Source organism: Primulina tabacum, chromosome 16 (assembly GCF_025594145.1).
Source record: "Primulina tabacum isolate GXHZ01 chromosome 16, ASM2559414v2, whole genome shotgun sequence".
NCBI classification, from domain to species: Eukaryota; Viridiplantae; Streptophyta; class Magnoliopsida; order Lamiales; family Gesneriaceae; genus Primulina; species Primulina tabacum.
In genome coordinates, this window is record NC_134565.1 from 36106240 (window position 1) to 36122895 (window position 16656).

Here is a 16656-nt window from a genome sequence, read left to right on the forward strand (position 1 = left end):
CTTATTTAAATTTAAATGAACTTTTAGTCTACAAATACAGCAGACTTGGAATTCGGAGGACAGATGAAAATAGTGGCGGATATAGAAATTTGTTCAACGGGCGAAATTTATCCTGGGGTGTGTAGCTTATGGTTTGACAGTGATACGTGGTAGGGGTAAGTAGAAATCGAATCAAACTCACAAAATCAAATCAAATGGATCATTTGGATTGGTTTTTAGTCGGAACATGGTTTGGATTAATGTTACAATCAAACGATTCGAAAAAATTGTTTGGTTGAAAGTTTTTTTTTAAATAAAATCTAATAAATTTTTGTTTGGGTTAATGTTACCATCAAAAGAGGAGAAGCTCTTAATTTTTGTTTGTTGGATTAACTTCTAATCCAAGCTAAATTCTCTCTTTCGCCTGTTTGCCGGAACGATACAACAAGAATATTATTTTAACACATTGTATTCCTTGTGTTATTACAATTTACAAGCATTGCTAGTTGAATTTCGTTTCACTCTAGTATCCTGTCGCGTTGATCACTTTTCACGACCACATAAATTATTATTGTCGTTTCGAGCGAGATATGTTATTTAATTCTTGAGATCTTCGTGGGATACCCAGCCCCTGCCTCTCTAATCCAGTTGAATTCTGTTATTTCAAACTATTTTCATTATTTTGCGAAATTACACCAGTAGAAAGCATGTCATTTATCTATTTATAAAGAAAAAATTTATGTATGCATAAAACAAAATATGCAGAGACCCAAAAGGGTATGTGGATCAAGTAAATGTTACGCACCTTAATTTCTATTTCATCTGCGTATTCCAGTACAAGCCAATGAAGTGAAAAATAGGAGATCAGATAATTCTTTATGCCATCAATGTATCAACAAAATCCCATATTCATACATAGTACATGCATCTATTGGGTCATCTAACACAAGCAGCTACACTTCATAATTTACTAGTAGTTTCATTATGTGGTCTTCCGTCCATGTTCTTGGTCTCACGTCCAGTCAAATATTGCTAACTGGAAGCTCCTATACCCAAAAAGTGATGCCTTAAAATGCAATATGGCAGATTTTTTGTGTTCATAATCAATATATATATAAATATAATATGTTCATCTAAAGTGTGCGTGTGAAGGTACCTGAAGTTTTTGGGGTCGCCATATCTTCCGTGGGTTGACCAGAATCAATTGTTTTTCTCTGGTCCCTCTTGTCCTCCTTTGATACCCTTAAAGATCTGAGCTTGGATGACGCTTTAAGTGAATGGATCAAAGGCACTTCCTCTTCATCTTCGTCTTTCTTTTCTTCTACCCCAGCATCTTGATCGGATCCACTGATTGAATCCTCCTCTCCACTTGAACTTTGCTCATTAAATAGCCTTTTGCCCGGTAGATTCTGATTCTTACGAGGGCGCCCTCGACGTCTCACAGATGTCCCTTCCTTAGCATCTACAACATGAAAGACAACTTTGAATCAAAAATTGTAGGTGTGGAGAGTTCTGAAAACCTGAAACCACGATCTACCAAGGACAACTACAAAAAAGACCCCAAAACAACAGCATGTGGCACACTACCAGCCTTGGTTATTAAGTCAGCCTTGTCGGGGTATGGGGATATCTTCTTAAAGGAATCGTGATTCCTAGCAACAAGCCAGAGTTTGTTTTTAAGGTAAAATATTATTAAATTGATGAGCTCATGGTTTCATTCTACAATGAACCACTCTCAAAAGTTTTAATGCATTCATTAAACATTATTTTATAATTTAGCATATCAAAATAAACGGCTTGCCATGGAGATATTTGTACGGACAATCATATAATAGCATCTTTGTCTAAAATGTGGCTTATTCGCCCCAACACTAAGTGCCTAAATGCATAGAAGTGGGACACCAGTGGTACGTGTGAATTGAAGCACTTGTCAGGTGCACAAATAACGGTACAGGTTACAGTCTACTGACACACAAACATGAGATGCCAAAACATGAATATTTTAGCGAAGCACATCTTCCAGCAAAAGTGAATGGTAAAAGCAAGCCCAAAAATCTAGAAACCCGATCCGTGGTAATATTTAAATCTCAAATGCTAAAGGCAAGAAGATCGAACAGCCTTCCTTAAATTAAATATGTAAATTGCATATGAATCAGATAATGCGAGACAACACATTAAAAAAAGAAAGAAAACAGGAAAAACAAAGGACGGAGAGTAAATAAGATGCATAAAAATGAAAGCATAGTGATACCTTTTACACCTTCATTTCTCGCATATTTTTCACGAAGGTTGTCTAGAAAGGTGAAATAAGGCCGCCACCCACTAGGATCTTCATCCGTGTTCACATTTTCAGTTCTTCTTTCTACTCCTTTCATTCTAATAATAAGAAAACATAAAGCGTAAACTTGATAGCATTATGAATATTTTCAATCATTACCTCGGCAGGTATTTGCACTGATAAGTGAGACAGGTCAACAATCCAGACAAAGAAAGCTTGTGGAATTCCAGATATCTCTGGAGACACCTCGAGTACATCTCATATATTTAGAAAGTGACAAGGTTCTCATAGACCTAAAATAACTTGCTGTTTCTAATTTTTTGGGGTCTTGGACCCAGATTTAAATTTAAGCAGACACAAATAGTTCATAAAATAATGACATATAAGCAGATAAAAGTTAGCTTTGACTGATGAATGATTAATAAATGGCAAGCAAGTTCAACTCTGTTTTCATTATTCACTACTCTTGATGCTTATTAAGAATCATCGGAGTACAATCCCATTATATTCACATATTCTGATAGACGCGTTTCATGTCACTCAGATTACATGAGCACCGTGTTTTTCGGGTGGTGGCTTAACAAACTTAAGATCACATAAACCACACTCCACAAACATGATGTTTTTATACCCCAGAACCCAGGAATTGGTAAGAACAGAATGTTTATCCAGTCATCTTTATGCTTGTTAGATGTGTACACAACAGATGAGCTCTTACACGTCAAGTATATCAGGAGCAGGAAGCTTCGATATAAACTGCAGCAGCACACCATCCAGGAAAGACAACTGCCTTGGGGCATGCAAGAATGCATAGTTGATACCATCTTTGACAATATTCATAATTTCAGATTTGTACTTATTTCGAGCAGTGCCGACATATTTCCCAGATAGCCGAGAAGCCAAATCTTTACATTCCTGAAATGACTTGCTCGACAATGATTTATCATTGCTAGAGGAAACTACCGAGAGATACCTTTGGTAGGCCTAGCCAACAACGATACAAAATAAGTATTTTATAGCATTAAAATGGTAAATGACAATTAGAAACTACAGGAGTTTGTTTCTTCATCAGCCACATACTGCATTTGTAAAATGAACAAAATTCTTAAACCAAGAAGACAAGATAAAATTGAAGGATTACATACGGAAAAAAAACAAGCAGTGATCAAGTAGCAAGTCCTTTAACTTGTCTTACCTTTTTCAGTGCTTCTAGAAGAAGACTTGAAATATCTCCTTTTTTCTTCAGAGCAGTAAGTAGATGCTTTACAATTTCAGTAACACTAGAGCCATACGTCTCCAGATGAGAAATTATCTCTGGAGCAAGATGTTCCTGCGTTAGAAGGCAATCATAGAAAAGGTTTAACTTCTTGATCACAAGGGGAAACAAAAGGAAAACACAATTGAAGGTGTTAAACATTATGATATTACCTACAATATTTCCCTAACAACCAAGCAAATATGTCAAGCCCAAGCACCCAGAAAAAAAATAATGGAAGCCTAAAATGACCTCGATTCAGATCAGTTTAGCCAAGCGGAACCATAAATGATTTTAATACAGATCAATTAGCTGTCCTATTCTCCTTCAGGGTGAATAAAGTATAAACTAGTATAGCTACCTTAGGAACTGAATCTGTAGCCACTAATTTGGCTAGAGCAAACATGACAGCATCTCTATTAGTCTCCTCAATATATTCTCTGTTGCCATTTTCTTCCTCTGCATCAGCTGCAGTGCATGAAATGAGCATATCAGGTGAACATATATTAAGCAAACACAAACTACTTTAAAGGTGCATATCAGCCTGAAGGCAAGAAAGAAAAATAATAATGATCAGACACAGTATATACCATTGAAGAAAGTAGTATTCGTCAAAATACAAAATCAATTTTGGAAACTGGAAAAAAAAAAAGAAGAAGATAGCATTTTTCCATATGGACAACTAGTGTGTGCACATAAACAAATTCAGGGCACACAGCCCTTGAAATCAAGGGGACACAGAAGAGTCATATGCAGCCTGGCCCACAAGAGCATCTTCTATTTCCACGACTTGCTCAAGATTTTGAAATTGAACAAGAAAACCTATTCCGCCATGCAAAGTTCCTCTCTCAAGAAAAAACATGATATTGGAATAAAATGATAAAATCTTCTTCTAGACACATAACAAGACCCATAAAATATGGCATGAATACTCAACCAAACATCACTTCCTACCTGTAGTAGCATGGACAAGAAAATAGTCTCTTATACCAGGTTTCTTTTTTTCGTCTAATGAGAAGTTGAAAAAAGAATCATTAAATGGGATTAAAATTTTGACAGCAGTTCAGAAACATACAAACTTAATGTTGCAGTTGCTTAGTTTGTGATGTTGGATGTGAATTAGAGATGAATATCAGTGGAGAGATAGGAACTTATTCCATTTATAGTATATGAAAACTCGAAAGTTAAAAAACAATTTGTATATATTTTCGAATTTTACGAAAAAGTGTCACATAAGTATCTTCAATTGTTTTTGTTTTACTACAGTTTGCTTTGACCTTTAAGTCAACAAAATAGACATGCCTGAAATCCAAAGTATAACTACTTTATTTGCAGAAATTAAGTATTAAATGACTTCTCTTTTCTATCTATGTTTCTGTGTGATGTTACTCCAGCGAATTATCTTTTTCTATTTTATGTGTGATGTTCTTTCAGTGACAGAAATGTCCATGTTGGGGAAAGAAGGAAAAAAATATGAGCAAGTACAATAAGTCAAGCAAAAGGCAGTATTGAAATAAACATCAAAATTTGGAAAGTGCAACAAGAATCGACCATCAAACAGGCCATGCACAATGATCTTTTCACTGTACAGGGATATGAAAGTGCAAAGTCACACAATGTTTCAACCAAATTTTACAGAAACTAAAAAGAGAAAAAGTGACACGCATAAACATGGGACTTCAACCAAACCTTGTGTCTTGTGTCACAACACTCCCATGACCATAAGACAATTTGCAATAAATTGCAAGATTATAAATATGCCAAAAAAGAAAAGCTCCATCTAGCCAACAAATGCACTTATCTTATTACCTGATATATTGAGCAGTTGCTCACACATTTTCCAGTATTTCTCAATGATTGACTCATCCGGGCAGTACCCTAATATATCTAGCTTCGTCAAATCAAATTTAGTCTTTTTGAATAAGCACCAAATATCAGAGACAATAGCACAGACCTGTAGATTATGGAACAAAGTTATTATTCTTTATTTCAGATGAAAATGTAACTTAGAACACATGGACCAGAAATAGAACAAATGGATGATCATGTAATCACCACAAAAAGGGCTTACTCTATATGCCAGCTGATTTCCAGATCCTCCATCACTTATTTTAATGGGAGTTTGAAGAAAGTATTCAAGTTGTTCCAACAAGGCATTTCGTTTCCATACAAGAGAAGATACAAATGTCTCCGACACTGTTTCACTGGACACAATAGATTGGAGGCACCAGGAAACATGCAGAAACATATTGAGAAGCAAAAAGGCAATAACCTGAATTAGCACAAGCATCTGATTATCAGCAAGTGAAGAAGAGACATAAGTTTTTCAAAAAGATTAACAGAGAGAACAGACCTCCTCATCTATGTTTCTGAAACTTTGAAGAACATGCACCAGATCTTGGTACAAGCTTTCAAGGGGAACTTTACGAGATAACTGCATTTCATACAGCCTTTTCACATTCACTAGCAGAGAGTATTCGTCACCACCATTCTGCAGAGAAAAACGTGTCAACTCTCACAACTTCACAAATACATAAAGATGATAAGTAGAACAGCCTCTACCACGACATCTTTCAATGCAGATTTTAGTTTCACCATTATCTCATCCTCGAGCTCCTTGACCTGATTCTGACCAAAATCTTGCAATTCTCCTTGGCTCTCAGTGGCACAGAACTTAAATGCTCTAACACATGACCGCAGAGAATCTTTATCGCCATGCTTAAAAAAGGCCTCTCTCATAAGTTGAAGAGTAGCCTTAAAATTCTGAAAAGAGAAGGAACTTACTTATTGGTAAGTTGCACATAACCAAGTGATTTAAAAACATACCTGTTCTTGACTCTTTAGTGAATAAAGCTCAAGATTCATGTGAACGATGATTTCAATAAGAGGTGCCACTTTGTACTTGTCAGACAAAAATTTTCGTAGGAGTTGAGGATAGGTCTTCATCATAGCAACAGTTATGTCACGTTTATTGTTTTCAAACATTTCCTGAAATTATTTTTGACAAAAACTTGAAACATAATTCTAGTATGATAGAGAAAGAACGATACAAAACAAGGGGAGAACATAGGCAATCAATGCAAAATTAAAAGTCCAAGTGACAAGAAGAGGATACAACTGAAATATCACAAACCTTTTGAGCTTTAGTCAGATGAGGGTTTCTATTATCAGTCGCAGGAACTATCCTTTCTCCTACAGCCTTTTTTATGGACGCAAAAAGAAGCCTAATCAAATTCGTAGCATCTGCATCATCAAGCTCAGCTGAAGGGCTGTCCTCCAGAAGCATATGAATGATGCACTCCCAATCCTGCAAGTAACACAATGAATTCAGTGAAAACAAAGCCATGTCTCGACCAGATTAAAGATCAGCACCAAAATGTCCAAAATTTGTTGAGGCTCTATTCAAGTTTTGAAAAAGGAAAAAATCATCACTCAATATCCAGATTATTGAGGTTCGATAATATCAATTGATGCACATATATTTTCGTGTAAGATGGAAAAATGGAGTGAGAAATGATAATGAAGGTTGTATATCGTAACATATCGGGATCCCAGAGGAAATTAAGAAATAACAACCTCAATAGTCAATAGTCAATAATAATCATCATCATCATCATCATCATCAAACAGGTATGCTACAGACTCTTTACAGTTACAGATCATTGGTTAATACACCTAAGTATATTTATGTTCAATGGCATATTATTTCGCAGGAAAAAAATTATGATTAGCTATCAAAGGTCCTGACTAATATCCTTATCTTCTGCTTTTCTAATTTTATTTCCTTCTATTCAAATTTGGAAAGGAGTTGATGTGGTGAACCTTATTGATCTTGGACTTAACCGTGCATTTACCTTCTGCATGTTCAACTACAACTCAACAGTAATGAAAACTGAACTTGAAAGCACAGAATTACAGCATAGACGATTTCCAGTAACCTATGTAACATACTTTCATGGCCCCCATGTAATCCCACACATCATCGATGACATATGAACTCAAAACAGGGTCTGCTGAAAATTCTTTTAGTATCTGTAACATTCTATTGATATGAATCTCTGAAGAATCATTATCACTGCCTGCAACAGAAATCACTTACTTAGACAAAAAAAAGTGCAAAACCAAAAAAAGAAAAAGCACAGCATTAGAAAACAGGTGAAAGAAACCTGTTGGGCGAGGTTGTAAATCATTAAATTTCTGAGCAATCAAATGATCATAAACCAGTGCTCCAATGGCATGCCTAATTTCTGGTGGATCATCAATCAATAAATCATATAAGGATCCTAGTTCTTCATCAGGCACAAGCTGATGTCTGCAATATACCCCAAACACACTTGTCGAAAATAATTCTATGTCCAATCACAGTGAAGGGGAAACAATTTCAAATCGCAATTGATTGGCAAGATTAGTCGTTACTAACATACCTCAAAAGTTGTTTTACAAGCCCTATAGCACATACTGACACAGAAATATCAATATCGTCAGCAAGTTCAAGCATGCGTTTGTAAAATCTTTCCGTGAAAAGGTTAAGTGATGGCACATTATCGTCCACCTCATAAAGATTTTGCAATGCCAGAACAGAAGCCTTTCTTACACCAGCACTCTTCAAATTATTATAAAGAGAAAAATGTTTAGTAACAATGGAAAATAAAAGCTTGTCATCTTTGCAATAATTTACATTCACCATTTATAACTTACTTTGTCGTTTAATGTCCATCCAAGATATTTCAAATACAAATCCTGTAAGAACAATGAGGGATATGAAAGTACCCACACCCCAAGTGACTCTATGCATGACATCCGGATATCTGTATCAATGTCTCGATAACGATGTACAAATAGCCTTCAAGAAATAAGTTTCTCGTATAAATAAAGCAAGAGAATACGAATTTCCAAGCATAATAAAAGTGACAAAAAAGACCTTATCAAATCCACTTTGGCTAACAGTCGTACCCAGTAAAAATTTTCCGCATCATCTCTTCCAAGATAGTTATCTTATCATGTGTTGTGGATAGCCGTATACTGAGTGATTCTACTCGAGGTCCTTCAACCTTTTTCTTCTTTTCCACATTCAACTGTCTCTGAGTGGTTTCTCTCTGTGCACCAAGCATTTTAGCAACATTGATGAAGGACGATACTAGCTGAAGGCCCATCAATGAGGCAATCTGACGATATACTCTAGGAGGAGTGCTGACACATACCAAGACAGGTGTAAGAATAATGCCGCCGCCAGCTAAGATTGAAATTGCCTAGTAATAACTACCAAGTTCTTACCATGACATCGCAATAATGTAGTCCAAGCACTTGTCAAAGAGTGACTGATCAAACAGTGGTCCATTTTGGCATTCACTTACCACATTGTCCCAAAAGTAGACAAGATTATCTTTGAAATTCTTGAAATCCCGTTTTGAACTTTGATAATCTTCAATTTCACCCTATGTTCCATGAAATTAAGAAAAATCTAGTCTCTTTGCTTCTTTGTATTTAAGTTTACTGCTCTCCAGGGAAACATATTGCATTTTTTTGTGAAATGGAAGAGGAGAACTGAAGTTAAACAACCAAAGAATTCAAATTTGAGATAATAATATTCTTCATAGATTAGAAAATAGATCCCATTGACATCTAATAATGTACAAATGAATACCAGGGGGGAAAATGCACAATTTAAAAATAAATAAAAAAAGCAGAGGATACTCTTCTGGCCATATTAACAAGAGCAACAACAACATCATCGACATCGGTCTCATCTAGATCCTCTTCATGAAGATGATACTTTGCTCCACATGCCTACAAGTGATAATAGCAGTATTACAGAGTGAATTGTTAAAAAAACAATATAATCATTCAAAATATAAAATGACCTCAAAAAGTAAAGTTAATAGCTCAGCTGTTGCAGACTTTTGGTTTCTCTCATACAGTTCAACCCATCGTTTGACCACGTCAGGGATCCCTTTCCCGTCACTTTTGATAACTTCTGCAAACACATTTCCCTTTCGTCAAGGCAAACAAGTGGTATGCCTACTAATATGCATGTCAGGGAATAAAAGATAACAGGTAAAAGCATTTCCTAATATGGCCAGGTGCTTTCCACCTCCAGTGAGGAAAAAATAAAACTCGCATTATGAAAAAACTGCCATTGATGAATAATATATGAAATGCCACAAAATATAACTAAGATAAGCCCAAATTTAGTCATAAATACTGGTTCAGCTCCACAAGGCGGGCAATAAAATCTCACACACAGCCGCAACTACCCCCAGCAATTCGATAAATATCAGGTGACGTTTGGTTTGAGAGATTGAAGGTTTATAATTGAGATTCAAATCCAACAGTTTGATCTTGTGTATCTTTTCAGTTAACTCCAGCAACGTAGGTTTCTAAAAAAACTAAATCTATATCTAAAAACCTAAATGGAAGTTCAGGTTACCAATTAAACTCATGTGGGTTTTGCGAGCCACCGCAGCCGAGGTCGAAGCATCTTCAGTAGCCTTATTACGCTTATATTTTCGGCGAGGTTCTTGGAAATCATCCGAAGATTCTTCCTTCTCCTCCTCCAATCCGACGTCAATTTTGTCCGTGCGAGTGAAATCGGCAGACCTAACCGGAGCCCTGGCCCTTTTCTACTCAAACACAGACATCACAAAAACAAAAATTAATTGATAATGGAAGTTCTACAGCAGAAATATGGTAATTATCGACGGTTAATTTACTAACCGAACGACGAGCCACAGTTTCCGGCGCTATTGGTTCTTCTTCCATGAAACACCTAGCGGCGGCGACAAAAATCACTTAATTGAGTGGACGGCAACGGTAGATGGAGCTCGTTTTCGTATTCGCAAATCCTCTGCTCTGAAGAAGGGAACTGATCCGATCTTCCCGCCAAAGGAAAATCGTGCTGAAGAAGTTGAACCAAAATGACAGTGGAGCGGTAAATCTCAGGGGGCGAGCAGGCACGTCTATTCATTTACTAGTGATATTTTTAAAAATAATTATCGATTTCATGTAAAATTAAATTAAAATTTTATTTTTATTTTTGTACTTTTTGTACTTTTTCCTATAATTTTTTTTGATCATACGTCTTGTGATACTTCGTATCTACAGGTTTGATATAAGATGTTAATTTTTTTCAATGAAGTAATTTCATTAAAAGAGGTAAAAAGAGTTACAAATACAAGTTCACTAGACATCCACAAGAGATATACATAAAATCGAAACACTTCAATCTACCTATGTCCAACTAGAAAACAAATCAGAGGAAGAAGGTAAGCATCTGTAATTGTGAATCTGAATCTTTTTTATTATACTTTTAACCTGCGGTTTTTCAGCTTCAAACATTATTTTGTTACGCAAATTCCAGACATGGTAAATTGTCGCTGCAAGAGCTGTCCATGTTGATAGTATGTATGTTTACTGATAAATCATGGGCATTCATCCATACATTATGATTGAATGAGTGACAATGATTTATACATTGAGGGCACATGTCATTTGCTGAATTGACAAGGACACTACCTATATACATCGTTCTAAAACAATCTGAACAAATTTGATTGACATAAAAAAAATTATCTAATTTTGTCATTTACTTTATTTTAAAAGAATTGATATATTTAAATTTTCACAGATGATAAAAGATGTGTGAAAATTTCCTTGAGATTTTGTAGCCTGTGGATGAAGATTTTTATTTTGGAACAAGGATTTAAAGTTTTGGATGCATTTCAGAAAAAACAACTGGAGACTCATATCTCGCCCCATACTCGTACAGGTCTGAAAAACTAGACCCGAGACTAGTCACATACAAGACACTTCAATTGCGAGTTCAGATAAAATTCGGACTCATTGACATCCGTAACAACAATATCATTATTTGTTTTGAAAATTTTATTGGTTAATAAAATGTGTGCTTTTATTGGTTTTTAGGAAATAACAAAACTTGACTAGGTATTATGCCCATTATTTTAAAGGGAAAATTATATTTTTTTTCGTGGAACTTACACGTTTTTATTATGTTATTGGTAAATTTACAGCAATAATTTGTATTTTTATATTTATTAGTTTTTATTGGAATGATGACGTTACATGAAAAATATTAATATGTCTGAGAAACACTGAAATGATAACATACATTGTAGACTTGACATTGCTTCGGTGAAAATGAACTAAAATTAAAAAGAAAAAAAAAACTAGACTAAGATTATGAATTAATCTATAATAAAATCAAAATTAAAAGGATGCAAATTATATTACCAACAAATTTATTTATCTTTTAAACGTTTATTAAAGAATATATAATATATCATGTTGTGTAAGAACATTGATCGGATATAACCCAAATTAAATAGGAAAATTGATTATTTTAGTCTGTTTCAAAGTTATAATTTTAAAAATGATATTCTTTATTACACATTTTGCATTATGTCTTATTTAATTAAAAAATCATAAAATATCTTTTTTCTATGAACACACATGTTCTATTTTCGTGATTCATTTGTTTAATTATCTATTATTTCTCTTTAAGAGTTGATTTAACATTTGTTCTGTTTTATTTAATTTATAATATATTAATTTGTTTAATACTACTTACTTATATCAATAAACATATTTTAATAAAATTATGAATTGTTAGTTTGAATTAGTGCATACGAAACTACCAAAGTTATAATATTTTAATTACGGTTGTTGCTCATCTAAAATAGGGGTGTCAATTGGGTGGGTTGGGTCAACCCGCGAAATATTTTTTTTTTCCAACCCGAACCCGAAGCAACCCGAAAATCCCCAACCCGAACACGAACCCGTATAACCCGACTCAACCCACCTAACCCGAATTTTATTTATTTATTTTAATTTTTTAAAAAAAATTAATGAAAAAATTCAACAAAATAAAAAATAATAATAATATTTTAATTTAAACACATAATAACAAAATTTCCGATTTATATTTGAAAGTTTAATCGTAGAAAATTAAAAGTATATTTACTAAATCAAATAAAAAATTGTTAAAAAAATAAAAATATGCAAAATAAATATTAAATGATGAAAATGTATCATATAAATATACAATAAATTTTGTTCAAACATACAATATATAAAAATATAGGTAATATTTTCAAAAAAAAAGTTTGCGGGTCAACCCGCGACCCAACCCGAAACCCGTCTAACATGGCACTAACCAGAATCAACCCAACCCGAACCTGATTTTTTTCGTGTTGGGTCGTGTCGGGTTGACGGGTCGTGTCGTATTTTGACACCCCTAATCTAAAATAATATAAACAAAATCATCAATCACCATGGTTGTGAAACGTAATAATTACATCAATGTGAGTTTATACAAATATAAAAAAAAATCTGATGGTCTCAATTAAGTCTCTACTTTATTCCATGCTAACAGTTTATGAGTATGCACAACAAACTTTCAAAAAAAATAAAATTTATAAAAATGATATTCGACAAAAGAATTATGTCAAATTATCACCACTCTATGTCCAAATGCATGATTATTCGAGAAATTGCGAAAATCAAATAAAGAGTTTGAGATAAAGAAATTGATGATGAATAGATTTTAAATGACAGGGGATATCTTTGTAATTTGATATGATAAAAAGACTATTTTGATAAATTAATTTAACTGAAGACTAAAATTGATTATAGTAATTGTTTGAAAGCTATTTAAGAAAATCTCCCAGATAAATATCTAACCACTAAAATTGGACCGAATATATCATCTCACTATATAATTAAAGTATGTCCTTATAATTATTAATTTCTTATTCCTCGTTATAATTATGCCTTGATAAAGTCTTATTTAAAATTACAAATATACCTTCATTACATGATAATTACTTCGTTGATGGAACTTTTTCTTATTTTCCTAAAATAGAATTTCTTTTTAAATCTTACAATCATACATTTATTTAGATTTTAAAATACAATCTTATCTTTTTTCATATTTAAAAAGTTTAAATTAAGAAAAATTTATTTATTTGAAAACAACAAAAATTATAATCTCAAATAATTATTCCATTTATTGCACGCAAATTAAGGGAAGCATGATAAGCTTCAAGATAAACCCCACAAGACCCTTATAATAAGTTACTTCCTCTCATTTGGAATGTAATATGTTCTCGTTTTTATAAAATAAAGCTCAATTGGTTTATGGGGAGAACTTTATCGAGTCATTGTTGACTTGATCGTCAAATAGTTTTCGTCGTTTATATTCTATGTCTCTAACGTTGTTTGTGACGCGGTTGATAACCACAAAATATACTTGTTAGGAGCATTGAACGATCATTCTAGCCACCCGAATCCATTCATTTCAAGTAATCTCATTTATTTTACTACATCAAACACAGTACTATTGAAATAGTAAAATTTGGATGTGAATATATTTTTTCAGTGAGAAAATAAAAATATAATTATGATATCTTTTTTTTTTTTTTTTACAGAAGTGTTGTTCGTGTTTTGAACGAGATAGAACTTGCACAAAACTTGGTATTGGATTCTTAAACAGTGTTAGACGTGACATTTCCATAAAGTTTATTTTATAATTTCGCGTGTAATTATAGATAAATTATTTATTAGATTGTCCCATTATTACGGTTTTGAAATCTAAAAAAAAAATGACTTGATAAAGGAAGAATGATTTAGAATATATTGAGAAAAGGATTAAAGACAAAAATTTGTATGAGACGGATATCTTATTTGGGTCATCCATGAAAAAATATTACTTTTTATATTAAGAGTTTTATTTTTTATTATGAATATCGATATGGTTGACCTGTCTTACAACAGACCTACTCATGAACATATACACATCCTTTTTGTTTATTCTCCATTGACAAAAAAAAGACAGACCCACGTTGGAGGTAACAAATTTGGTGACGACAATGCAGCTCCAGTGGTCTCCTACGATCCTTGCTCAAGACATTTATCCTCGAACTATGTCGCATTTGACAACATAAATTTTTTTAATAACATACTAGAAAATATATTTTTTCTTCATAAGAGATTATGTTGCCATTTTAAAATATCTATTTTATGTTATTGGTCGATTTGATTGTATATTTTTTTCTTTTATTTTTTTATATAGTTGTTTTCGGCTTTAATATATATGCATATATTGACATAAAGAGAAAATAATCATTCCAACTCATCTTTAAGTCTTGAGCAAGTCTTTTGTGAGACGGTCTCATGAATATTTATCTGTGAAACAGATCAACCCAACTGATATTTACAATAAAAACTAATTCTTTTAGCATAAAAAATAATATTTTTCACGAATGACTCAAATAAGAAATCGATCTCACAAAATACGACTTGTGATATCGTCTTACATGTTGGTCCCATGTGCGGAATTTGAGATAATAAAATTCGAAAATAAAGAATAAACTGGACACCGAGATTTACGTGAAAAACTCCTAAAAATTATTAGGGTAAAACCACGGGCAAGATGAAAAGAATTCCACTATAATATTTTGTGGTGTACAACTCACTCACTGTGTTTCCAAATAGAACACACACTCTTTTAATACAGGAGAACAAAACACCTCACAAATATTATAGAACTAAGCACTCAAATGCTTATAAGATGAGAGAAAACTCGAAGAAGGGATGATTTCAGAATGAAGGGGGAGCTCTATTTATAGAGTCTCTTGACCATGTGAACACGCGTTAAAAACGCGTTATCTGAAATTCCACGAAATTTCCTTCATCACGTTTCTTTTTCCAATTCAATTCAAATTTGCCAACTTGTTGGCCCCACCTATTAAATTCTGCCGACATTTCTCCCACTTGGAGATTTGATTGAGAATAAAACACATCTCCACGCATCCTTTCAATCTTGCCATTCCCTGCTGCTTACGTTTCCGCTAGGCCACTTGAGGATCTACACCACTCAAACTTATCAGTGTTCACTGGCTTGGTCAGAAAATCAGCTATGTTATCCTTCGTATGAATCTTCTGCATATCCATGCTTCCTTCTTCTACTACTTCCCGCACAAAGTGAAATTGTACTCCAATGTGTTTCGTCCTGGAATGAAAGGCTGGATTCCTTGCGATGTGCAAGGCACTTTGACTGTCACAAAACAAAGGAACATTCTCTTGTTTGTGTCCGATCTCCTCCAATAACCTTTTAATCCATATTGCCTCCTTGCAAGCTTGAGTAGCTGCCATATATTCCGCTTCTGTTGTAGATAACGCCACAACTGTCTGCAGTTTTGAAATCCAGCTTACTGCTTCTCCTGCAAGCGTAAACACATAACCAGTAGTAGATTTCCTCTTATCAGGATCACCTGCATAATCTGAATCGACATAGCCCCTGAGTGTAAAATTCAATCCTCCATAACATAATGCAGCATTCGAGGTACCCTTAATGTATCTAAGGATCCTCTTAACAGTGCTCCAATGCTCTCGTCCAGGATTCGCCATATACCGACTAACTGCTCCCAATGCTTGAGCAATGTCCGGTCTTGTACAGATCATAGCGAACATCAAACTTCCCACTGCTGATGCATACGGTACTCGAGACATCTCCATCCTCTTTGCTTCACTGCTAGGACACATTTCGGAGGATAACCTGAAGTTAACAGGAAGATGGGTCGAAATTGGCTTACTATCTTGCATGTTGAAGCGTTGCAAGATTTTCTTCAAATAATTTTTCTGGGAAAGCCAAATCTGCCTGTTACTTCTATCTCGGTGAACTTGCATCCCTAGAATCTTGTTTGCTGGTCCCAAGTCCTTCCTATCAAATTCCCTAGCCAACTGTGCCTTCAATCCTTGGACATGATCTTTGTCGGGGCCTGCTACCAACATGTCGTCCACATACAACAGCAAAATAATATAATCATCACCAGACCTCTTGAAATACGTACAAGGGTCTGCACTCAGTCTTTGTATCCAAGGCTCATGATATGGGAATCAAATCTCTTGTACCAACACCTCGGCGCCTGTTTGAGACCGTACAGAGATTTCTTCAACCTGCAAACCAAGTTCTCTTTGCCTTTTTCCGCAAAACCTTCTGGCTGGAGCATATATATTTCTTCTTCAAGATCTCCATGAAGAAACGCCGTTTTCACATCTAGCTGTTCTAGATGTAGGTCAAACACCGCACACAATGCCAACACCACTCTAACTGTTGTAAGCCGAACCA

General features: G+C 34.3%; 1 protein-coding gene across 2 annotated transcripts; it reads right to left on the reverse strand.

Moving 5' to 3' along the window:
* Positions 1 to 422: 422 nt before the first annotated feature.
* Positions 423 to 10470, reverse strand: LOC142528630 (sister-chromatid cohesion protein 3-like). 2 transcript variants are annotated; one of them, XR_012815697.1, is made up of 23 exons: positions 10227 to 10470; positions 9940 to 10132; positions 9374 to 9486; positions 9207 to 9299; positions 8787 to 8947; positions 8466 to 8702; positions 8211 to 8355; positions 7937 to 8115; positions 7679 to 7824; positions 7464 to 7591; positions 6646 to 6819; positions 6339 to 6500; positions 6075 to 6275; positions 5866 to 6003; positions 5584 to 5784; positions 5322 to 5466; positions 3874 to 3980; positions 3453 to 3587; positions 2976 to 3241; positions 2231 to 2355; positions 1136 to 1441; positions 785 to 1025; positions 423 to 634 (listed from the first exon to the last, which is right to left on the reverse strand). XR_012815697.1 is itself a non-coding variant. In XM_075633706.1 (22 exons), exons 1-22 carry the CDS (start codon positions 10269 to 10271, stop codon positions 1012 to 1014), a joined length of 3414 nt encoding a protein of 1137 aa, XP_075489821.1. In that variant the 5' UTR covers positions 10272 to 10470; the 3' UTR covers positions 762 to 1011. The 2 variants fall into 2 exon arrangements, 1 of the variants encoding a protein (XP_075489821.1); XM_075633706.1 differs by lacking the exon at positions 423 to 634 and having other exon boundaries at positions 762 to 1025.
* Positions 10471 to 16656: the final 6186 nt, after the last annotated feature.